The 26,202-nt window shown below is 46.8% G+C and overlaps 1 protein-coding gene across 2 annotated transcripts in view; it reads left to right on the forward strand.

Moving 5' to 3' along the window:
* Nucleotides 1-25,993, forward strand: part of NOL9 (nucleolar protein 9) — a 55,497-nt gene extending 29,504 nt beyond the window's left edge. The window contains exons 7-11 of one of the 2 annotated variants that reach the window (XM_078776911.1): nt 14,190-14,357; nt 15,431-15,674; nt 16,243-16,357; nt 21,436-21,604; nt 25,507-25,805. In XM_078776911.1, the coding sequence (XP_078633037.1) occupies nt 14,190-14,357; nt 15,431-15,674; nt 16,243-16,357; nt 21,436-21,604; nt 25,507-25,697 (887 nt within the window). In that variant the 3' untranslated portion in view covers nt 25,698-25,805. Of the gene's footprint in view, nt 1-14,189; nt 14,358-15,430; nt 15,675-16,242; nt 16,358-21,435; nt 21,605-25,506 lie in introns of both variants that reach the window. The other variant, XM_078776912.1, reaches the window with a different exon arrangement.
* The last annotated feature ends 209 nt before the right edge of the window (nt 25,994-26,202 follow it).

Here is a 26,202-nt window from a genome sequence, read left to right on the forward strand (position 1 = left end):
TATTGATAGATAAAGGTGATATAATATAACAAATATCATGAAACATTTACATTTTGTAGTCCATTGTATAATTTAAATAAACATAAATGCAAATTTCGCATGTGGAAAACGTAAGTACACCCCTACATTTATCACTACTTCAAATACCTAAAATTAGAATCAGGTGCACCAGCTCAGGTGCACATGATGAGAACATCGATAGAGAGGATCTTGGAGGAACCTGTCTCATTTAAACCTGAGACATTTAGTTTGGTTTGCTCTTTGTTGTTGAAGTGTGTATGGCGTCACCATGCCTAGATCAAAAGAGCTTTCTGAGGCCTTCAGAAAGAAGGTTATAGATGCCTACGAGTCTGGGAAGGGATTTTAAAAGATCCCCAAACAATTTGAAATCAATCATTCGACTGTCCGGAAGATCATCTACAAGTGGAGAAGATTCCAAACAACTGCCAACTTGTTCAGGCCAGGCCGCCCCAGCAAGTTCAGCCCGAGAGTTGACCGCAAGATGCTGAAAGAAGTCTCTAAGGACCCCAGAATGTCATCACGGGACCTACAGGTAGCTCTTGCCACTGTTGATGTCAAAGTGCACGAGTCTACCATTAGAAAGAGGCTGCACAAATTTGATGTACATGGGAGGTGTGCCAGGAGGAAACCTTTGCTGTCCAGAAAGAACATCAGGGCAAGACGAAAGTTTGCCAATGAACACCAAGGCAAAGACCAGCACTTCTGGAACAATGTGCAATGGGCAGATGAGTCAAAGGGAGAGCTATTTGGCCACAGTACCAAAAGACATGTTTGGCGAAAACGAAAGACAGCATTTGACCACAAGAACCTGATACCACACGGTGGTGGAAATATTATGGTTTGGGGCAGCTTCACTGCGTCAGTGCCTGGGCAGCTCACCATCATAGAATCCACTATGAATTCTTCATTGTAGCAGTGGGTGCTTGAGGATAATGTGAGGCCATCTGTCGGAAAGTTGAAGCTCAACCGAAGGTGGACCTTGCAACATGACAATGACCCTAAACATACCAGTAAATCCACCAAGGAATGGCTGAAAAGAAAGAAATGGAGGGTTCTGGAATGGCCAAGTCAAAGCCCGGATCTAAATCCCATCGAAATGTTGTGGGGGGATTTGAAACGAGCTGTGCATGCAGGAAACCCCTCAAACATCGCACAGCTGAAAGAATTCTGCTGGAGGAGTGGGCAAAAATTTCTCCCAGTTGATGTCAGAGACTCGTAGACAGTTTTAAGAAACGCCTACTTGAGGTTGTTTCTGCCAAAGGGGGCAATACCATCTATTAGAGCCAAGGGTGTGCTTACTTTTTCCACATGCGAAATTTGCATTTATGTTTATTTAAATTATACAATGGACTACAAAATGTAAATGTTTCATGATATTTGTTATATTATATCACCTTTATCTATCAATATTGTTGAAATGAAGATCAAATAGCTGCATACAACATGCATTTTAAAGGCCATTTTCCCTACTAGAGCGGGGGTTAGCCTTGCGGTCCCCATGACAATCTTCTCCATTTTGCCCTATTTTCTGCATCTCTCCTTGTTAACCCCCTTGCCCACATTTCGTCTTCCACCATCTTTAGCCAAGTCTTTCTCGGTCTTCCCCGTCCTCTCCTTCCTTCTACATTCATTTCCATCATTCTTCTCAACCAGTCACTTTCATCCTTCCTCAACACATGACCAAACCATCTCAACCTGTTCCTCTTCACAGCATCAATCACAGGCTCTATTCCCATCATCTTTCGCAATTCATCATTTGTCTTCCTCTCTCTCAACGATACTCCGCACATCCGTCGAACCATTCGCATTTCCACCCTTTCCAACCTTCGTTGCTGCTCTACGTTCATTACCCATGTCTCGCTCCCATAAATCATAACACTTCTCACACATGCAGCATACACCTTTCCCTTCAGCTTCAACGACACTCCCCTCATCATCAGCACGCCACTCAGTTCCCGAAACTTCTTCCATGCACATCTCACTCGAGCAACCGTTGCCGAGTCTGATCCACCTTCTCCGTTTCAGAATGTCTCTGAGGTAGCAAAATGTTTTCACACCTTCCAGCTTCACGCCGTCTCCAAGATCCAACTCAACATTTCCTCCATCTGCAGCTCCCTCTGTGCACACCTTACATTTGAATGTAGCTGCCACACTGGTTAATGACCCTCAGACCACTACATTTTTGATGAACCCACTCAGCGCACATTGTACATTGAATGGAGTTCACTCCGACACCCTTCCTACACACAGCACAGGGCCACTTCCCAGGTCTTTCCACCTCACCACATGCTTTACCACTTGCCATCACCTTCGTCTTTTCGATATTCACCTTCAGACCTTTTGTCTCCATACATTCCTTCCACTTGTTCATCTTTTCCTTCAGTCCATCCATACTTTCCACAATCAACACCAGATCATCTGCATACAACAACTCCCACGGTAAACCCTCCTTTACGTTCTGAGCCAGCACCTCCATTACAGCTACAAATAGTAGTGGACTTAGTACCGGCCCCTGATGCACTCCACCTTCACCTCAAACTCACCACTGTTCCCGTCCTTCGTCCTTACAGCTGTGCGCGCTCTTTTGTACATTGCCATCACTATTCTGATCAACCATTCCTCCACTCCTAACTTCCTCAATGCCCATGTCAATACTTTGCGTGGAACCCTATCGAATGCTTTCTCCAGATCAACAAACCCAAGAAACAACTTCTTCCTCTTCTCCATGTACTTCTCCTGCAACTGCCTCACAATGAAAAGTGCGTCTGTCGTTCCTCTTCCTGGCATAAATCCAAACTGCATTTCGTCGATCTTCACTTTCTTCCTTATCCTCCTCTCCAACACCCTTTCCAATACCTTCATTCCATGCTCCAATAACTTTATCGCTTGGTACGAGCCACACTCCAGAGGGTCACCTTTCCCCTTGTATAGAGGGACGAGGGTACTCAGTTCACAAACTACTGGAATGCGGCCTTCTTTCACCACCAGATTACAGATCTCTGTCATTCTCTTCACACCCCAACTTCCTGCTGGCTTCAACATATCTCCCACAACTCCCGTCGGCCCTCCCGCTTTTCTGCCCTTCATTGCTTTTATCGTGTTGGGCTAGCGGTGTTGGGCTAGCGGCTAGGGGTGTTGGGCTAGCGGCTAGGGTGCCAGCTTAAGATCCAAGGATCCTGGGTTCGAATCCCGGTCGATCGCTGAATTAACGCCAGGGGGGTTGACTCAGCCTGTCATCCTTCCGAGGTCAGCAAATTGAGTACCAGTACACTGGTAATTCCCTGTTTATCGTAAAAAAGGCGACAAACAGGGTTGGCGGCAGGAAGGGCATCCGGCCGTAAAACATTGTTTCAAAAAGGGGACCAAAAAACAACAACAACCACGGTCCCCGAAAAGGCCAACCTCCGCTTTGCGGGGAAAAATGGCCTCTAAACGGTGGGTTTTTTTTTTTATTGCTTTTATCGCTTCCTCAACTTCCTTCTCAGTTATCTTCTCTGCCGGTCCTAAAACTGGGTTACTCTCTATGTTGCCATCCCATTCATTCTCTGTATTCAACAGCATTTCCATATATCTTTTCCATCTTCCTTTAATTCCATCTGGGTCGACAACGATTTGTCCCACTTCATCCTTCAAGCAACTCACCCCCATCACATCACACCTCTCTTTCGCTATCTGCTTTGCAATCCTGAATACTGCTTTCTGACCCTCTTCCGAATCCAAGCGTTCTCCGAACATTTTCCTACATGCTTTCTGCGCCTTTGCTACCTCTTTCTTTGCAGCCTTCCTGGCTGCCTTATAACTTTCATGCTCTGCTGTTTCTGCTCCCTACCCTTCGCCTTCTGCCACTCCTTGAACTTCTTCCTCTTCTTGTCAATCCTCTTTCCAACTTCATCATCCCACCACCATGTTTCCGAGTGCCTCGGTGGTCCTTTTGTCCATCCACATACCTCACCAACGGCTCCCAACAGACTAGCTTTCATTGACATCCAACCACTTTCAAGCTCAACCACATCATCCTCGACCCTACTCAGATTCTCTTTTAATGCCTCCCTTACTGTCACCTCTTTCAACGTCCACACCTTCATTCTCGGTTGGTACTTCACCCGCCGAGCTCTCCTCGCACCTTTCACCCTTATGTCGCAGACAACCAAGTGGTGCTGTGAAACAGCCTCCTCCCCCGGGATCACCTTTGTGTCCCGGAGGTGCCCCCTATCTCGCCTACGCACCATCAGGTAGTCGACGGTTGTCGTCGACCCACCTGACGTGTATGTAACAAGCTTATTATCCTCTTTCTAGAACTGAGTATTACAAATCAACAAATCAGCTCCATCAGCAAACTCCAAAATCCTTTCACCTTCTCCATTTCTCACACCATATCCGTAACCCCCATGAACTCCATCAAAACCATCCATACTCATTCCCACATGTCCATTTAGGTCTCCTCCTACCACAACAACTTCCTCATATTTCACGTTTTCCATCAGCTTCTCTATCGCACACCAGAACATGTCCTTCTCTTCATCGCTTCGACCAACCTGCAGAGCATATCCTGAGATGACGTTCACCAAGAGCTTTCCAATCATCATTTTCACCATCATCAACCTATCACTCACTCTAGTCACACTCACCACACTGTCTACAAACTCCTCAGAAAACAGGACACCAACACCATTCACGCCCTCCAGGCACCCTTGCCACATAAACTTGTATTTCTGTCCCTGCCTACCCTTCACCATTCTCACACCACTTCCCTTCCATCTCGTCTCTTGCACACAACATACGTCCACTCTTCTTCTGACCAATACTTCCACCACTTCTCCTGATCTTCCTGTCATTGTCCCTACATTCCATGTCCCAAACCTCAGAAACCGATCTCCACCTGTACAATGGACTACTACAACAACAACAACAGGCATTTTAAGGCCATTTTCCCTGCAAGAGCGGGGGTTAGCCTTGCGGTCCCCATGACAATGTTCTCCATTTTGCCCTATTTTCTGCATCTCCCCTTGTTAACCCCCTTGCCCGCATTTCTTCTTCGACCATCTTTAGCCAAGTCTTTCTCGGTCTTCCCCGTCCTCTACTTCCTTCTACATTCATTCCCATCACTCTTTTCAACCAGTCACTTTCATCCTTCCTCAACACATGACCAAACCATCTCAACCTGTTTCTCTTCACAGCATCCATCACAGGCTCTATTCCCATCATCTTTCGCAATTCATCATTTGTCTTCCTCTCTCTCAACGATACTCCACACATCCACCGAACCATTAGCATTTCCACCCTTCCCAGCCTTCGTTGCTGCTCTACATTCATTACCCATGTCTCACTCCCATAAATCATAACACTTCTCACACATGCAGCATACACCTTTCCCTTCAGCTTCAATGACACTCCCCTCCTCGTCAGCACGCCACTCAGTTCCCGAAACTTCTTCCATGCACACCTCACTCGAGCAACTGTTGCCGAGTCTGATCCACCTTCTCCATTCAGCATGTCTCCAAGGTAACAAAATGTTTTCACACCTTCCAGCTTCACGCCATCTCCAAGATCCAACTCAACATTTCCTCCATCTGCAGCTCCCTCTGTGCACACCTTACACTTGAATGTAGCTGCCACACTGGTTTATGACACTCTTAAACCACTACATTTTTGATGAACCCACTCAGCGCACATTGTACATTGAATGGAATTTACTCCGACACCCTTCCTGCACACAGCACACGGCCACTTCCCAGTTCTTTCCAGCTCACCACATGCTTTACCACTTGCCATCACCTTCGTTTTTCCGATATTCACCTTCAGACCTTTTGTCTCCATACATTCCTTCCACTTGTTCATCTTCTCCTTCAGTCCATCCATACTTTCTGCAATCAATACCAGATCATCTGCATACAACAACTCCCACCGTAGACCCTCCTTTACGTTCTGAGCCAGCACCTCCATTGTTGTGGAAAACCAATCAGGTCCACACAACTTTAGTCCAACTTGTGGTTTAATTCCATTTAGATCATGACATCATCCTGTAATGCAGGAAATGCAATAAGTATACGATGTGGCATCACATGGGACCATTCATAACATTCAATGCAAGCAAGCTGAATATTCTATGCTGGCGTACCGTTAGCGAGTCTACCAGATGTAACGTGTCACAGGAGAAGTCTCGGAGCACCGTCCGCAGCAGCGGGTCTTATAGTCACGCCCCTAGCGGTGTCAACGAGCAGCGAGCATCACCCCGGGTTCAGTACGAATACGATTTCACTACATTCTCTCCCCCGTCAGAATTATACGGCGGTGCGGCTAGAAGCGAGCGAGCGTCAGCACGAACAGGGTGTGGAACATCAGTCGACCCAACCGTATCGGGCCGGGCGGCGGATTTCTCTGCCAGCACGCGTCCGAAATTCCCCGGGTACGGCATCACGTATCCCTGTGTCCCCGGCGTCGGAGGCGCCATCAGGGTCGGGTGACGAAGGGGGTAACTCCAAGTCGTCGGGCCCAGGTAGACCCGGCGAGGGGAGAGTCGGTAGACTTTCGGCGATGGGAGCGTCGGGAGAGGCCATAGTCTCATAGATGGGTTCGTTCGGTCCGTCCGATTCCCTACTCAGGTCGGCGACCCCGCAAGGGGCAAGGTGACGGACGGAGACAGTAGTCTCACGGCCATCAGCCGTCATCACACGAGCATGCTCAGGATTAGCCTGGAGAATCTGCACTTTGTCCACTAGAGGGTCGTATTTGCTCGCGCGAACCGCCCGTTTAAGGTAGGCCGGCCCGGGCCCAGCGAGCCAACTGGGCAAAGACCGTATACACCCCGTGCTCCTGGGGTGGTGGAAAAGTCGCTCGTGGGGAGTTTGGTTGGTTGCCATACACAGGAGAGCCCTGATCGAGTTCAACGCCGCAGGTAGCGACCAAGCCCATTTATCGAGGCCCCGGCCGAGGGTCCGGAGGTTGAGCATGACGGCCCTCCAGATAATCCCGTTGAAGCGTTCGATCTGCCCATTAGCCTGGGGTCTGTACGGCGTGGTGTAACTAGAAGCAATGTTATTTTGGAGCAGATAGCCGCGCACCTCCTGAGACAAGAAGACCGCACCCCGGTCGGTATGGACATAGGCCGGGTACCCGAACATTGAGAACAAGTTCTGTAAGCATCGCATCACCGTGGCAGCAGTCATGTCCGCGCACGTATAAGCAAAGGCGAATCGCGAGTACTCATCGACGATAGTGAGCAGATAGCGAGAGCCGCTCGACACCGGCAATGGGCCCTTGAAATCCATCGCCAAGCGTTCCCACGGTCGCGTAGCCTTAACCAGAGTCCCCATGGGAGGGTTATAGAAACGCGGTTTGATTTCCGCGCAGATAGCGCAGTCGCGACAGATACGGCGGATATCGTCAATCGAGTATGGGAGATTGCCACGCCGCACAAAATGAGCGAAACGCGTTACGCCGGGATGGCCCGCAGTGGCATGCAGCACACGTAGGCCCTCCAAAGAGGTGATACCCGCGCATGTAGCCGGTCATGATAAGGCATCGGCGGCCCGGTTATCCTTCCCCGGGCGATATTTGATGGTGTAACAGAAGTCGGCGAGTTCGATATGCCAGCGAGTGATTTTCTCATTCTTAATGCGCTGGGCGTGTAAGGTGTCGTACATGAACGCCACGCTTTGCTGGTCCGTGATGATTTGGAAGCTCCGCCCGAGTAAGTACGGGCGCCATCACCAAATAGACTCGACGATCGCATACGCTTCCTTTTCGACGGACGAGTGTCTCCGCTCAGCGGTGGTAAGAGTCCGTGAAAAGAAAGCCACGGGACGCCCCCCTTGGGAGAGGGTCGCCGCGATGGCCTGATCCGAGGCGTCACTTTCGAGGACGAAAGATCCGCTCTCGTCGATTGTCGCCACGGCGGCTCGGGCGATGTCGGCCTTAAGGCCTTCAAAGGCCGCCAATGCGGCCGGACTCAGTGGGAAGGTGTCGCAGGCCACGAGGGGGCGAAGTTTCGCGGAGAACTTTTGCACCCATTTGGAGTAATGGGCGAATAGCCCGAGGGCGCGCTTCAGGGACGCCCGATCACAGGGAGGGGCCATGTCAAGCAAAGGTCGCAGACGCTCCTTATCCGGAGCGACAGAGCCATGGGTCACGGTGTACCCCAGAAGATCTATCGTGCGTAGGGAGTATTGGCACTTATCCTCGTTCATAGTTAAGTGATACCTCTGCGCGACCTCAAGGAAGCGCTTCAGATTAGCATCATGGTGCCCTTGGTCATATCCACAAACCGTAAGATTATCGAGGTAGACGAAAACATCGGTTAAGTGCTCCCGCGCAATGAGGTCATCCATGGCCCTCTAGAAACAAGCGACCCCGTTCGTTACCCCAAAAGGCAATCGCGTAAATTGGTACAACCGCTGCCCCGACTCAAAAACGGTATAGATACGATCCGCCCTAGAGATAGGGATCTGGTGGTACGCACTACGGAGATCGAGAGTGCTATCGACCGAATACTGGGACACCTGTTGCACCAGCGCGTCCATCCCCGGAAGGGGGTAGGCATCCAGCTGTGTAAAGCGGTTAATCGTTTGGGAATAGTCGATTACCATGCGTCTGCGGTGGGCCTCGCTGCGCACCACCAAGACCTGGGCGCGCCACGGCGACCTGCTAGGTTCTATGATGCCGTCTTTCAAGAGCTGAGCCGTTTCGTCCGCAATGAATTGCATGTCTGCGCGAGAGTAGCGCCGTGATTTCACCGCAACAGGGGTACAGTCGGAGGTTAGATTGGGGAACAGCGAAAGCGGCTGGATGTCCATTTTCGCTAGGGCGCACACCGCAAGCGCGTCGTCCGCCCCCACAACAAGCGTGTCGTCCGCCCCCACAACAAGCGTGTCAGGCCCACCAAACTCCATTACCAGACGTCCATGCAGTTTAAGAAAATCGTGTCCTAACAGAATATCAGCACATAAAGCGGGTAAAACCATAAGGTGTACATCAGGAAAAACCCGTCCCTTTAGCACGAGTTTCAATCGGCATTCCCCCTTCGTGCTGAGTCGAAGCCCCTGGGAAGCCATGAAGATCCGTCTCGTAGACCTCCAGATCCGCCATCCATGCCTGAGCACAAGTCGCTGGTCGATAAAACTATCCGTAGACCCTGTATCCACCAAGGCCCGAACACAATGGCCTTCGACCATGAGGGGAATAAGGGCTTGAGCCAGGCCAGACGAGGCTGCTGGGAGTGGGACTGAACCCCCCGAATGGGTCGGACAATCCTCGCGGGTGGATCCTATGCCAGCAGCAGTTTTGCGGTCGTGGCCGGAGTATGCGTTGTCCATGGGGAATCCATTAATGCCATCAGAGGGCTTTCCCAAGCATTCCGGTGTTTCGCGATTCAAAATCTGACAATTCTGACGGGAAAAGGCCTCCGTAGTATTTGAGAACGCCTTTTGACACTTTTGGCAGGAAAAGGCCTCCGTAGTATTCGAAATCGCCTTTTCCGGGGTGAGGGCCACCGTTAGCTCGTGGACGACACGACGAGAACGTTCCGCTGGGGCTTGGCGAGGCTTCAAAGCCCCTTGCGTGGCCCGGAGTTTGGTCAAGGACACGTACTTCGTGCCCGATTGAGGATGAGACTGTGGTGGCTGTCCGGTGACGCCCGCCAAGGACGTCTGAGCGCCCAGGGGCCCGCAGAGAGGGGCCCTCCCCTTCGAAGACGGGTAAGGCGCCTGGTTTCGGGCTCGGCTCGCAGGCTCCGCAATGAGCCCATTCAAGGTCGCCGCGACCGCGACCGCGCGATTCAATGAGCCGCGAGCCGCGTGCCGTTTTCCTGCACACTTTCGCGTAATGTCCCTTTTGCGAGCACAAATGGCATATAGCGTCTCGTGCCGGACACACGGGCCGGGCATGACGTGGCCCCCCACAGAAAAAGCATGCGGCCCCGCGTAAGGCCTTGGGTCTGGCCGTAGCGGCAGCCGTCAGGACTGGGTCTTCCTCCGGAACATCCCGGAGTTCCGCGAGCAGGTCCGCGTCCTCGGCGGTAGCACTCTCCGGCCGGGCGTGTAGTGTAGTGCCCGCCAAGAGGCGCGTGCGATCATAGGTGTTCGATTGCATCCGCGCTTCGGTGTATACTTTCCCTTGCTCGAGTGCCGTAGCGAAGGTCAGGTCGGTCTTCTCTAGGAGCTTGAGCCTTAGTTCCTGGGAGGAGACCCCTGCAATAAAGGCATCTAAAAGAAGATCATCCTGAGACTGCGCGGGAGTCCGTGGCTCCTTGATGCTGTCCAGCAAGAGCTGTCGGAGCTCCTGGGCGTAGTGGTCCATCGCCTCGTTGGGTTGCTGACGTCGCGTTAGCAGCAAATATCGTGCATACACCGGGCTTTTTTCCTTTATGTACAGCCGTTTGAGCTCCGCGATCGAGAGGTCATACGTCGCGAATTGAGCGATGGAATTGTACACCTTGTAGTCGATTTTTGAATGAAGCGTTGCTAGCTTCGCGGCAGCCGTCGGCGCGGTCTCAGGCTCCTCGAAATGATTCTCCAATGTTCTGAGCCAGTGCTTCAGTTGCAAGCCACCATCCGGGGCTTGCGGGTCGGTGCAGAATACGGCAACCGCCAGCGTCTTGTTGCCAGCCATGTCGGTAGATATAAATGGAATTAAGTGTTGTGGAAAACCAATCAGGTCCACACAACTTTAGTCCAACTTGTGGTTTAATTCCATTTAGATCATGACATCATCCTGTAATGCAGGAAATGCAATAAGTATACGATGTGGCATCACATGGGACCATTCATAACATTCAATGCAAGCAAGCTGAATATTCTATGCTGGCGTACCGTTAGCGAGTCTACCAGATGTAACGTGTCACAGGAGAAGTCTCGGAGCACCGTCCGCAGCAGCGGGTCTTATAGTCACGCCCCTGGCGGTGTCAACGAGCAGCGAGCATCACCCCGGGTTCAGTACGAATACGATTTCACTACATCCATCACAGCTACAAATAGTGGTGGACTTAGTACCGACCCTTGATGCACTCCCACCTTCACCTCAAACTCACCACTGTTCCCGTCCTTCGTCCTTACAGCTGTGGGCGCTCTTTTGTACATTGCCATCACGACTCTGATCAACCATTCCTCCACTCCTAACTTCCTCAATGCCCATGTCACTACTTCACGTGGAACCCTATCGAATGCTTTCTCCAGATTTACAAACCCAAGAAACAACTTCTTCCTCTTCTCCATATACTTCTCCTGCAACTGCCTCACAATAAAAAGCGCATCTGTCGTTCCTCTTCCTGGCATAAATCCAAAGTGCATTTCGTCAATCTTCACTTTCTTCCTTATCCTCCTCTCCAACACCCTTTCCAATACCTTCATTCCATGCTCCAATAGCTTTATCGCTCGATACGAGCCACATTTCAGAGGGTCACCTTTCCCCTTGTATAGAGGGACGAGGGTACTCAGTTCCCAGTCCACTGGAATGCGGCCTTCTTTCACCACCAGATTGCAGATCTCTGTCATTCTCTTCACACCCCAATTTCCCGCTGCCTTCAACATATCTCCCACAACTCCCGTCGGCCCTCCAGCTTTTCTGCTCTTCATTGCTTTTATCGCTTCCTCAACTTCCTTCTCGGTTATCTTCTCTGCCGGTCCTAAAACTGGGTTACTCTCTATGTTGCCATCCCATTCATTCTCTGCATTCAACAGTATTTCCATATATCTCTTCCATCTTCCTTTAATTCCATCTGGGTCCACAAATATTGGTCCCACTTCATCCTTCAAGCAACTCACCCCCATCACATCACACCTCTCTCTCGCTATCTGCCCTGCAATCCTGAATACTGCTTTCTGACCCTCTTCCGAATCCAAGCGCTCTCCGAAATTTTCCTACATGCCTCCCGTGCCTTTGCTACCTCTTTCCCTGCAGCCTTCCTGGCCGCCTTATAACTTTCATGCTCTGCCTTTTCTGCTCCCATACCCTTCGCCTTCTGCCACTCCTTGAACGTCTTCCTCTTCTTCTTCTTCCTCTTCCACATCTTCCTCTTCACCTGGACAATGGACTACAAAATGTAAATGTTTCATGATATTTGTGATATTATATCACCTTTATCTATCAATATTGTTGAAATGAAGACCAAATTGCTGTATGTTGAAATATATTGAAAAAGTGAAAACTTTACATGGGGTGTACTTACTTTTTCACATGACTATATATTATTTTTATTTTATTTTTTATTTTTAAATTTTTTTTTTAAATATAATACAAACACATACATGAATGATGAGTGGACTGCCAGGAAGAGATTTGCATGTTTCACAAGCTGGTCATGGATGTTTGGTGGCCCCATACATTGTATGATCCCATGTATCATGGTGTTTACATATTTTTTGTCCACTATCTGTAATGTCTGGAAGGGCAGGCAGCAATTCTCTTGATTGACATTCCCATGAAGCTTGGTTTTTTTTCATCCAGTTAACCACAGCTGACGAGGCTTTTTCAAAAAAATAAAGATTTAAATCACCAATCACACCAAATCTACCTCCCTCCAAATCTTTAATTTTAAGACATAGCGATCCTCTACATTTAAGCAGATTCTTTAACAATTTTACGTCCCTGAACATGAAGAGCACATTAGAAGCACTGATGCTGAAACAGAAACTGTTATACTTTGGACACATCATGCATGCAGAAAACGAAAGTCTGGCAAATCAACCATACGTGGGTATGGTTGAGTGGAGAAGAGGAAGAGGCAGAACGTGTATCTGCTGGATGGGTGGGGTAAAGGCTGCCACCAAGCTGTCTCTGCCAGAGCGTCAGGAAACAAAGCAAAATAGGGATGTTTGGAGAAACCTGATCATGAATGTCATCAGAAGTCAGACACAACTTGATGGAACTAGAACATGAGGATTGATCCTTGTGCATGACGTATTCGTATTGTAAACATGGGGCAATTCACCGTTCTCATACGTATGTTCAATTGTGGTTTAGGTCCGGATCCAGATCCATTCAATCAGTGGGATACAAAACGTAACCTGTTCAGCCTGCCAGAGGTATGCACTCTGCTGAGTCCTCTTCTAGTTATTTCTCTGTAATACAAAGAATGACCTCGGCCTTGTAGTTATCAGCCCCCGTTGGACTTAGTCGAAACGGGGGCTCATGGATTTGATCTCGTCCTCCATCGGTGCGCCGGCAACCATGTCTCTGAGATATATGGACCAATTTTGTTCATACTTGGCACAAAGACAATGCATGATGGTATGCATATGCACATCATTTTATTTTGAAATACGATCAAAGATTTCCACCATCTCTTATCTTCCCCCATCCAAAACCTTGGTCTCTTCTACCCCCGTTAATTCACCCCAGATCCACTTTTTTTTTTGAAATCCCGACTTCTTTCTTTCCTGGAAGTTCTAGCAGTGTCCATGTGTTTTATACCTTTCCCACCCCGCTCCCCCGCCTTCCCATGCCTCCTCCCCCAAAGCGCTCTCCCTCCCATAGATCTTCAGTTGTCCCTGTTCTCTGCTGTTATACTTGTGTGTTTCCCTCTCTCCCCCCCCCCCCCCCCCATCTTGTCTTCCGCTGCCTTTATTGTATGTTTTGTGCGTCCGTATGTCTTTTTTTGTGATTGATGTTAGCTCTTTCACGAGCCTCGATCTCATATACAAAAAAGAAAAAGAAAAAAAGATGGCCGACTGGCGGCCATTTTAGTTGTAAAAAACCCGATGTTGAACACATCCTCAACTATTTATTGGACCTGCAATTGCTGATGTTGTTCAAACTTGGCACACAGATAATGAATTATGGCTTGCATACGCATGTCATTTTGTTTTGGGTCAGATCCAAGATGGCCGACTGGTGGCCATTTTGTTACTTAAACGTGTCTCCAACAATTTATCGGACATGCATGGTCCGATTTTGTTCAAACTTGGCACAAAGACAAGACATGACGATACATATGGAGAAGATTTTGTTTTGTCGTCCGACCAAAGATGGCTGACTGACGGCCTTTAATTCTGTACAGCAAAATAACTGAAACCACGGCAGGGGCTATGACATTTTATGTCTTCTTCTTCTTGTTTCATATGCTTGTTGTCCAATAATTGTATTGTTCTGCCATCCCTAGTTTCCCCTCAGCACGTTGTTCTTTAGCTTGCCATCCTTTCACAATTTATCTTTCAATACCATTCTTACTTATACAGGTCCACCATTTACACATCAGGCAGCACCACTCTGTGCAGTCTACTATGGTGATGTGTCACCTGATCATGATTTGGATCGTTATGTAGCAGCCATACGTCTGGTCATGGAAGAAATGAGGGCCCACCCTGCCTGTCCCCTGTTGGTGAATACTAATGGCTGGGTGAAAGGTGAGCATTTTTCTAATGCTATTATTTATTACTTTCGGTTCTTCCTACTATATAGGTTTTATGTTTTTCACTCATGTATTTTTTATCCATTGCAGCTCAAAACGTTGTTGTGAATGATGGAGTAAACATAGAAGGGATAAAGCTCCAATAACTGAAATGGGATGGGGGGAGGATGATTTTTCAAGGTGATAAAGGCAAGCACGATGGATAAATCGTAAGATAAACATTATTTCATTCTGGTGTTCTGCCCGAAGGCAGATATTTAGTGCTGCTAAAGCAGTCCACCTCCTGGCAAGGATTGCTATGGGCGGTTTGCCTTCGCCTACCCCAGTGGTAGTCAGCACAGGAATTTGGAAATTGTTCATCGTGCCAGTGATAACACACCTACATTTTGTGAATGATACCGTGTGTCAGGAAGGGCATCCGGCCATAAAAACATTGCCTCAAACAGGGAACCACGCTCAAGCGGGGAAAATGGCCTTAAAACGATCATTCATTCATTCATTCATTCATTCATTCATTCATTCATATACCGTGCAATCTTTAATGTTCACAAACTAATGCCAACAAATGGGACACCCAGCAATTGGGGGAAGTAATGGAAACAAAGGTCCAAAGGACGAATGTGACAGAATGAAAAGGGTAGGGAATGAGGAAGCAGACGTGGCAGACACGTGACCAACAAAGCATGAAACGGACTATCAAAATATGTGGTAAGAGGGCTTTTTATTCTTTGTATAGGAAGTACAAAGAAGGAGTGGAGCAAGGGTGGAAATATGTGGGGATAGTGAGAGATGATGGGGGGAAAGAATAACGAGCTGTTGTGCGAGTAAGAGGTTAAATGGATATGCCTAACCAGCCGAGGCAGAATGCACGAGATCAAAATATCCCAACATGCATGCAAAAGACAATCTATATGAGCAAAGGTTTCTCCGATTTTCATGAAATTCACAGATTTTTTCCAGATTCTCAGATTAAATTTCCACCTTCATTTTCATTAAATAAACTTTCTGTATTAAGTGGTGCCACAAAATTGCTAACGCTCATGGTATGATGTGTTTCTGCTGTGACAGGGCCAGGTCTTATGGTGCTAGCGGATATTTGCCGGATTGTCAGGCCAACGCATGTGATCCAGCTTGCTGGATTATCTTTCAGCTCACCCATGAATGCTATTTCATCTTCTTTTCTACAATCGGCTGAGGGCTGGATTACACATCGCGCTCCAGTTTCTGTGAACTTTGAGATGGAACCACAATCGGAGCACCGACTTCTGAACGTCACCAGCTCTTTCTCTCGCAGTGAAACTTCTGTCATCATGTGGGTCATGCGGAGGCTAATCAAAGTATTTGGGGTGATAGAACACGTTAGGAGAGCATGAAATGCTGGGGAAGGAGAATTTCAAAAAATAAATTGGTGCAAAACATTACAGAAATGCGGATATAAACAACTGTGAAGGCCAAAATCAATGAGCAATACGGATCTTTTCAAAAGTTGGATTAAAACAAGTTAATAAATAATTATCAGATATTCCTTCCTGACAGTTTCCAGCTGTATCCATCTTGTTCACCCCTGTGTTCTTCCCTATCCCTCATTCTTCCTCACATCCCTTTTTTGTCTGAATCTCCCTCTATTATTTCCCTCTACTCTGCTGTTGATAGATTACCCCCCCCCCCTCCCCTCTCTTTCTACTGTTGTTTTTTGTTCTGTTATGTCTGGGTCCATTCCATGTTCTAGCAGCCTAGCTCTTCCACTAGCCTCCACTTTGGCTACAAAAAAATATATGGCTCCAGAATTCTCCGCAATTCACCCCACACCCTTTGCAGGTTCACATTGATTTAAATGCTTGATATTTTGTCACTGCCAGCCTTGTGATTGTTGTCGGCAGGCTGCAGCCAAGCTCGGTTTATCGAGACCTTGCTGTCGTGTCATACCTGAGCCAGCTTCTGCCACCATCCCTTCCACCTCAACCACTGCTCGCCTATTGTTTACCTCCATACCAGGTGAAGGCCTCAATGCGCGCGCACACACACACACACACACACACACACACACACACACACACACACACACACACACACACACACACACACACACACACACTCCTTCCTAGATTTCTTGCATTTGAAAACTCGTATGAAGGCCAAAGTTATCTTTTATTTTATGCATAGGAAGTATTAAGTTTGGGGTTTGGTGGAGGAAGAGGTAAGGGGTGTAAGAGGCTTTAATTAAACAAGGAAACTTTATTTTGGGGAACATGAACCTGAGTTCCTGTTTCTAACACATCCAAGTCATTTTTGATACAATTGAAAACCACTGGTTACATTATGTTCTAGGTATAGGCAAGTTAACAACCTCCCCCCAACCGCCCCCCCCCCCCTCTCCATACCCCCAATTAGTTTTTCCAGGGTGTCCATTTGGCTGTCTGTCCCTCCACCTGTGCATCCGTCTGTCGGTCCGTGATAGGTTTTCGTTACCGCAATAACTTAAGAACAGCTGAAGAGAGCTGTCTGTCCCTCCACCTGTGCATCCGTCTGTCGGTCCGTGATAGGTTTTCGTTAACGCAATAACTTAAGAACAGCTGAAGAGATCCAAGTCAAATTGGTACAAGTTTGTGTAATGATGCAAAGATGAACTGATTTGATTGTGGGACCAAGAGATCAAAAGTCAGAAGTTCCGTTCGGTAAAAATTCTGTTACTGATGTTTCACACTCACGATGTCTCTCCGTAAAGACCGTCTGGAAAACCCTCCCATCTACTTTCTCAGCAATCCACTCCAAGAAGTTCTGTCACTCAAGCTTTTGGGTCTCACCTTTTGGCCCTCTTCAACAAGGAAGTCATCCATTTCATGAACCTGAGTTCCTGTTTCACTCTTTCACTCACCTTCACTCTTTCATTCCTCTTTTTCCCCCCGCTGGAACAAACTCCCACACTCTCTTCAATCCCTCTCCTCCCTCCAGGTCTTTAAAACATCTGTTCAGCACCTTCTCATATCTTTCTCCATCCAAAACCTTGATCTTTTCTATCCCCGTTGATCCACCCGAAATCCACCTCCTTCAAATTCCGTTTTCTTTCCTGAAAGTCCTTGTCGTGTCCATCTTTTTTATCCCGTGTACCCCGCACCAGCCCTCTCCCTTCCACAGATGTCCCGATGTCCCTGTTCTCTACTGTTGTTGTACTTCCCTCTCCTCCTCTTTTCTCCCACACCCTTTATTATATGTTCTATGTGTTAGCTCTTCCATGAGCCTCAACCTAGTATACAAAAAAAAAACCCCCAGCTAACATGTGAACCAGTGATGGGATTTTGAACTTGGTATCAGTATTGTCGTGTCGACCCTGTAGTGAAGACCTCAGGGCGACGCATGACCAAACGAGCCTCAACTCCGAGGCATATGAGCCAAATCTCTGGCGATTCCTTTGTATGGCGCACGAGGGAAACGGAGGTCCCGTGGTGATGCTGAACGGACGGACGCGACGGGGGTTTATCCGAACCCACGAACACAAAAACGAACAAGACAGGCACGACAACCAAATGCAATAAATACAGGGTTTATTAAAATAATGCAAAGTAACAAGGAAAGAAAGGTAAGCTAAATTCCTAAATGAGGGACCCTCCCCATGGACTCGTATACAGACACAGGGAGAAATAAATAAAAGAAAATGTGTTTGTGTGGTGCGTTGGCCGGTACTCAGCCTGGCGCCCTCAAACAGCCCTCAAACCTGGTGGTCATCGAATGGGTCACCCTCCCCCGCCCCCCGAGTCACTGCACGGGAAAACGCACGATGGCTCGAAGTCACGCCGCAGCCAGTTGCCCGCGCGAGGCAGCGGGTCGGATTGCCTCCCTCGGTCCTGCACGTTCGGCTGCACCGAGCTCCAGCCATCTCTCAGGCACACCCAGCACGAAGCGCAACATGATCGCATCCTCCCTCGTCGGCGACGAGGCATGAAGAGGGCTAGAGAGCAAGAGAGAGACCGCCTCCGACCAAGACAGAACCACTAGAGAGGGCGATTAAAAAGGCCGCCGCTCGGCACTAATCCCACGAGAGAGAGAGAACGAGAGAGAGAGAACGAGAACAATTGCGATCCCTTCGCTTTTCTTCTTCCATTCTCCATTGTTCCCTCTGACGTCACGCTCGCTCCAATCACCAAGCGTGATCCAATCACCCCATTGTTCCTCAACCAATCCTCATTTGGGGCATGACCTCACAGCCATTCTTGTCCACCCTTTAAGAATGTTCGGGGGCGGGGCTCCCTGGCTGATTGGCCAATGTGCTGGGTTTCTGTCGGGCTTGTCGGTGTGGTTGTGGCAATGTGGCGATTGCATGGCTGGCCGAGTGAATTTTATAAGAACAAAGGGAAACACCACAGGGGCAATTACACACTGGGGATTATTCTTAAGCCCTACCTAATTAGCATAGCTCCACCTCTCGTATGGAGACACATATACGATCTTACCGGACATTCGGCCTAACTTAGATACATGAAGATTATTTTCCTTCGCGCCATTCGGGGCACGCTAATCTATGCAATTTTATCTCGACTAAGGTATTTCATTACCTACCCCCACACATGTAATAGTATATATTATGATGCAAAGATGAAATGATTAGATTTCGGTGTCAAATGTCAGAGGTCATGTCAGGTAAAGATGTGATACTTAAGAACAGCTGAAGGGATTTAAATCAAACTTGGGACAAATATGTATAATGATGTAATAATATGTGTGGAGGCATTTCAGTTGACGTCACGATGTCGAAGAGTGCCGTTCTGGTTTAAGCTCTGGTTTGTAATTCGCTTGTAATCAGGGTAGCCGCTTAAATGTTTCCTCTGGTATTGACTGGTATAATGTCCATATGTTGTATTGAAGATGTGGTTTCGATCTTCATACTTGACGCACACTTCTTGGCGGGCGAAGGTCAATACTTTGTGCTTGCTCGACTTCGATTTTGGACTTAAAAACTTAAACTTGCTGATTGATGACTGTGCAACTGTTCAGGCCTCTTTCCCATGGCTTTTACCTGATAACGCTAGCTTGTCGCTGTGCGGGCCTGCAGCTCTTAATCACGGCTTTGCTTGAGCTGTAAACACTGTTAGCTCACCACTTCTGTCTGGCACATCTGTTGGTTTGACCGCCCACTCCTGATGACACACGTCGCTGACTTGGTTGGATTCCACCTGCTGGACGAAGCTATCGCCAGGCCACAATTCCGACCATCTTAGGCCTACTGTCTGTGACCATTCCCTGTGAATGCAACAGTGGTTCCATTTGCCATCTGCCTTTGGTCTTGATTCCAAAATAGTTCTACACACCCTGATGGTTGATGCCATTTGATAACGCCTTGTTGATGATCATCTTCTGTTGATGATCATGAGGGAAGAATCAGAAGTATCAAATAGGGCATCATTGGCAACTCCCACAAAGGAGCAGAAGCACAAGGCCTGCTGCTTTCTAATTGCAGACAGTTTGGTAAGCTCTGCATTATCTATCTTTATTTATTTATTTATTTATTTATTTTCATTATTGCCTCTCATCAGGTTGTATTCCCTTTGCACTTTTGGCCCTCCCTCTCCAATCCGCCCAAGTTTCTGGAATCTATTTACTGGTGACAAAATAATTCCGTATGTCTAGGAGCCGACGAAGACAAGTCGATGTTTTTTATGTTAAAAATGCGTTTGTTAGTTTCACTGTTTTTTTCTTTTCTTTCTTTCTTTGACCTAACTGAGATTCAGCACACAATATTGGGATTCCCTTCATTTCAAAGTGAGGAATGAGATGAAATTGGTCTGTAACGGGGGTTTCCCGCTCGTGTTCACTCGGCCATACAGCGACTTGTTCTGAAATGGAAGAATATATATTACTGATCACACGGACTGGGAGTAAATTGAACACTTGGTCATATCCTGATCAAAAAAATAAATAAAATAAACTAATATGTTTATGACTTCTTTCTAATACTATCACGAAAACTGATAGAAAAGACAAAACATTCTACTTTGAAGTTTTGTTCATCAGAAACGTATAATTCATGAATGTAGCATCTGTAGAACAGAGAACTGTTCTTTATTCTTCAAAATATGAAGAGTTTCTGGATGCTCTTTGTGTATACACTATAGCCTACCTGGTGTAATGAGTAGAGTGTCCTCTGAGTCTGGGAGGTCGGTGGATCAAACCCCGGCTGAGTCGTTCCAACAACTTTTTAAAATTGGTACGTGCTGCTTGCTTGTTTGTCACTCGAGCACTTCAAAGGATGGAGCACGGACAAATGACACTGTGAAGACAATGGCAAACCACCCAGTATAACCCTTGCCAAGAAACTGCTTCTGCAGCACCACCGCTCTGTAACATAGTATGGTACATGAGAATCCAAATACAGCCTTCCACTATTATTAATGGTATTGTGTAAGTAATCCATAATCAATCTATTATTGCATTTGGCTGACAGGATCACTTAGCTAGAGGTATGTGCACTCGCCTCTGAGCTGTCTAACCTTGGTTGGAATCTCGACCCAGCTATAAATTGCCATCCTGGTGTTTTGCAGGTAGGGCGATCCATCCATGTGTGCACTGTCCCTCGGATGGACTGTAAGCTGGGTGTCCCATCTTCTGGTGTTAGTTGGTAGATGTTAAAGATCCCATGGTGTCCTTCGCGAACAGTTGGCGAGCTATCGCCGTCACCATGAACAAATTTTTAACAAATTTTTTTTTTTTACACTTGCGATGTCATGGTGATGAGTTTGGTGTCTCTGCTTCTGTGTTTCGAAGTGGTTTGGTGTGGTAAACACTTATTCCGTGTGAATTAAATATTGTTTCAAATATGATGAGTTTGGAATATTCTATGTGTATCCAGCATACCCCCCCCGCTCGTCAGTGGTGTTGTGTGAGTAATCCATATGTAATCATTTTCACATTTAGCATGTTTATTTTTAAAGAGCAGTGGAGGGAGCAAGATAGCATTTCCTAACAATGGCCTAAGGTACTGCACAAACTGAACTTGTACTCTGTGTAACGTGCATTATCTACATCGTTTTTGTGTTTATTTTTGTTTTGTGTTGTGATTTTGTGTGGTCTGTTCACTGCAGGTAAAGCTGGCTGACATCGCATTGCACATTGCTCACTGCGACGTCCCTCCACCACACATATTGTATGCACTGGACCTTGCTCTCGTTGGCCTTTGCCATTTAGATCAAGATGTGCAGGGAGGTCCTCTACTGCTTGAGGAGACGCCAACCTGCATTAGTTTTGGACTTGGTGAGTTGGGTTGCTTCATGGCATTATTTGTTCACTTGGCAAGTGAAACGATGCTTTGCAAATAAATAAAAAACATTTAAAATATTAGAACGGCACTCGTTAGAGAGCATACCTCCACCAGTCTGAACAGTTTACGTTTTGCACCCGATGTGAAGAGGAAGAGGAACAGGTTGAGATGGTTTGGTCATGTGTTGAGGAAGGATGAAAGTGACTGGTTGAGAAGAGTGATGGAAATGAATGTAGAAGGAAGTAGAGGACGGGGAAGACCGAGAAAGACTTGGCTAAAGATGGTGGAAGAAGAAATGCGGGCAAGGGGGTTAACAAGGGGAGATGCAGAAAATAGGGCAAAATGGAGAAGATTGTCATGGGGACCGCAAGGCTAACCCCCCGCTCTAGTAGGGGAAATGGCCTTTAAAATGCATGTTGTTGTTGTTGTTGTTGTGTAGGCCAGATCTGGATTCGGACCTGAACCAAAATCTAATCGGTTTGTTCTTGTCGCCTAAACAACTCGTCCACCTCGTTTTGTCACAAGTGGTTCACAGCCTTTTGAAATATCATGCTACATATATCGTTTTTGGCCCAATCACTCAATGGTGAAGAATCACCTAAAAATTAAAAAATTATCATATCCGGGTCCGTATTCAAAATCGAATCAATTTGTTCTTGTCACGCACATAACCTGTCCACCAAGTTTCGTCCAAATCCGTCCATAACTTTTTGAGATCTCGTGCTAGACAGTAAACCTTCCAATGTCGTGGGAGTTAAGTTCCTGAAAAAAACACAATGGTGGATACCAAGGGCCAATGGGAAAACGTGTGTTTGGTTCCTGGACTTGTTTCCTGGAAAATCAGTGGCAGCTAGAAATAAACATATCACCATTGACATAAACATGTAATATACTGTGTATATATATATATATATATATATATATATATATATATATATATACTGTATATATATACTGTATATACAAAGCATGTTAACATTCAAATAAACGTATAAATAAAATAAATACGGTATAAGAATAAACAAAAACACAAGAGTTTTACGTTTTAAATATATTAAAAAACGCTGAGGTGATTTTTACAAAACAGCGAGGTCAGTGAGGGTAAACATATTACGTAGTATTCTGCCGTAAATAGAAAACACAAAACTGAGCTTGGGATGATGATGGCTGTTGGATCATCGTTAGCACCACAAAGCCACCTGCTGCATTGCCACATGGAAAGGTAACACGATCATGAGCCACCTTGAACCCTGGAGCAGACCTCCCCTCCCCGCCCTCCCTTTGGACAAGAAGGTACAACATGGTGTTCTCTGCCAGAAAAATCCCATCTGTTTTGCGTTGAAAACCTGCTCTGGCATAAATCCCTTCATCTTGATGAGTTTCGTGAGTTGTGGTGGGTAGTTTTGCTCGGTGTCATGGTTGAACCCGAGCCTTCAGCCCCCGGGTGCCTCGTGGAAACGTTTGTTAGTCCGCAATGGTTGCTCCCGAATCACCGGTCCGCTCAAAAACACTTTTTCTCTTCGCTCCTCGATTCAAACATTAAGCGCTTTTTCCATCCTTTCAATATGGGGATCACAGGACTGGAATGAGCCTTTTGCACTTTGCTGGAGGGAACACTTGCACGGATATTTGACTCGCGTTCACTGCACAGTCTATTCATTGATCCCATAGTGGCGGCCCACAGATACCGCACTTTCATCTCTTGCGAACGTATCTAACAACTCGATTCTTTCACACAATGTCATAACCTTTCTCTGCCTTTTGGCAAAATTAATTTTGTCCATAATTTTACATTTTGGGCACCATTACTAACTGTTGTGAGGCTACTAGATCTTGTAGATCTGGGATGACAGGATTTTCGTATGTCATTTCCGGTTTGATGATTATTCATTCTTAAGAGTGCTTTAATAGCACATTGAATGTGTTTCCCAATTGTGCTGTTCATCGTTTAAACTAAGCTTTGTTGGCCTGATTACTACAATTAACAGTGCGCGAGAAACAACAAAAGGCTCGTAATGGTAGGCAATCGTACACACGGACGCAAACAATGACTCGTCTCAGCTCAAACACCGCGATTGGTCGAAACCCGTGATATTTTCGGGTTTACTGTATATCGGTTTTAGTCCTATCACTCAATGGTGAATAATCACTTACAAAATTATCTGATCCGGATCTGGATTGGAATAATTTTCACCAAAATTGAATCGGTTCTTCCTTGTCACCCACCCAACCTAGCCACCAAGTTTCATCCAAATGTGTCCACAACCTTTGAGATATCATGCCATATATCTTTTTTCTGCATCATCTCTAAATGGTGAAGGATCACTTAAAAAATTATTTGATCGAGATCTTCATTAAAATCTAATCATTATGGATATCCTGCTAGTAAGTCCACATGCCCAGTATAATAAGTTTATTTAATTAATGGGCATAACCCAAAGCTAATGGTAGTGAAAACAGGTGGTGAAGGAACTGGTACGTTTGTCATCAAGCAGAAACCGTAGCAATGATCGGCGAATCCTGGACTCTACTAATAGCAGTGGAAAAACAACTGGTGAAAGAACAGTTATGTAGTTTGCAGAAACAATAACAGTTGTGATCTAGTCTCCGGCATGCGGCGAGAGGTTTGGTCCGATAGAAGATCGTATTGGATATCCATGTGACTGGACAATGCTGGAAAATGACTTTTGTTTTCTCTTCAAGAGTGAGGCTCGAGCAAGAGCAAGGATAACTTGACAGTGGGGTAGCAAGGAAGCAATTGGGTACAACCAAGGGAGGGAGAAAAAAAGGGAGGGAGAGAGAAAGGGAGAAAAAAAGGGAGGGAGGGAGGAAGGGAGAAAAAAAGGGAGGGAGGGAGGAAGGGAGAAAAAAAGGGAGGGAGGGAGGAAGGGAGAAAAAAAGGGAGGGAGGGAGGAAGGGAGAAAAAAAGGGAGGGAGGGAGGAAGGGAGAAAAAAAGGGAGGGAGGGAGGAAGGGAGAAAAAAAAAGGGAGGGAGGGAGGAAGGGAGAAAAAAAGGGAGGGAGGGAGGAAGGGAGAAAAAAAGGGAGGGAGGGAGGAAGGGAGAAAAAAAGGGAGGGAGGGAGAGAGAAAAAACAGGGAGGGAGGGAGGGAGGGAGAGAGAAAAAACAGGGAGGGAGGGAGGGAGAGAGAAAAAAAAAGGGAGGGAGGGAGGGAGGGAGAGAGAAAAAACAGGGAGGGAGGGAGGGAGAGAGAAAAAACAGGGAGGGAGGGAGGGAGAGAGAAAAAAAAGGGAGGGAGGGAGGGAGGGAGAGAGAGAGAAAAAAAAAGGGAGGGAGGGAGGGAGAGAGAGAGAAAAAAAGGGAGGGAGGGAGGGAGAGAGAAAAAAAAGGGAGGGAGGGAGGGAGAGAGAAAAAAAAGGGAGGGAGGGAGGGAGAGAGAGAGAGAGAAAAAAAGGGAGGGAGGGAGGGAGGGAGAGAGAAAAAAATAGTCTCTGGAAGGCAGTTCCATAGACGGGAGGTGCGGGGATTAAAAGGGTCGAGGTGTGCAGTCATCCTGGATTTTGAACGTTGAGGCAGGAGCAGGAGGGCCGGCTGGGTTACTGGAAGAACACACACATCATGGGGAGGCTTTTTGGGATAACTTGAAGTTAACAAGATGCTATGGTGATGTGGACCTTCATGTAATTAAATGCAGTCGATTTTATTTTTGTTTGTTCAAATTACTTGCTGGGATGGAACCAATTTTGAGTTTGCCTCTCAGAAGGAAGGAACAAGGAAAGAAAGAAAGCGTGGTATTAATTAATATTGCCTGTTTTATACTGAAGGATAAATCGGAGAGGGTGGTAATCCCATCCGGCTCGGCTCTGTGATAAACCAATTATCATTGAGCTTCACCTCGATCCGCGAGTCAAAATACTCTTTCCCTTTGTGTACAGGTTTGATACGTGGGATCGATGTCGAACAAGGACTCGTGTATCTGCTTACACCTGTGTGTGAATCCCTTTTGCGAAATGTTAACCTTCTCATGGTGGGAAATATTAGACTGCCGGCATCCATTCTCAAACAACAACAGGTTCGAGTTCCTTGTCTAGAATTTGTACATTATGTGCTGAAAGTATCATATTGAAATGTGACCGATGCTTGACTGAAACGTAGTAAGTAGATTGAGCAAGACAAGTCATTGGTCGGTGTTTGGGTCAGAGTTAACATGGCTGTTTCTTTGTCGCTCATAGTCCTTTTGCTAAATGGTCACGTCATGCTACATGTTACATGAATTGCAAAAAATGCTTTATTTTCTGTTTTCATAGTCATTGCTATTTCTCTCCATGTTTTACACTTCTCTCCCACAACCAATCTCTTTTGTGAATGATTGCAGCAAAATCATTCAAGTGAACATATCGAATTAAACTTTGTCAGTTATTTATTTCAAGCTGCAGTGTGGTAAATGACTTCCTTTTATGGGATTGAAATGTTTTTGGTGGAGAATGCGGTCCATTATGAACCCGCTGAGTCATATCTCACTGGTCCCATCTCCTGTAGAAACACACACACACACACACACACACACACACACACACACACATATCCTTCACGCACGCACATCTACACACACACACACACACACACACACA

The sequence above is a fragment of the Myxine glutinosa genome, chromosome 4 (assembly GCF_964187855.1).
Source record: "Myxine glutinosa chromosome 4, kmMyxGlut1.1, whole genome shotgun sequence".
Taxonomy (NCBI): Eukaryota; Metazoa; Chordata; class Myxini; order Myxiniformes; family Myxinidae; genus Myxine; species Myxine glutinosa.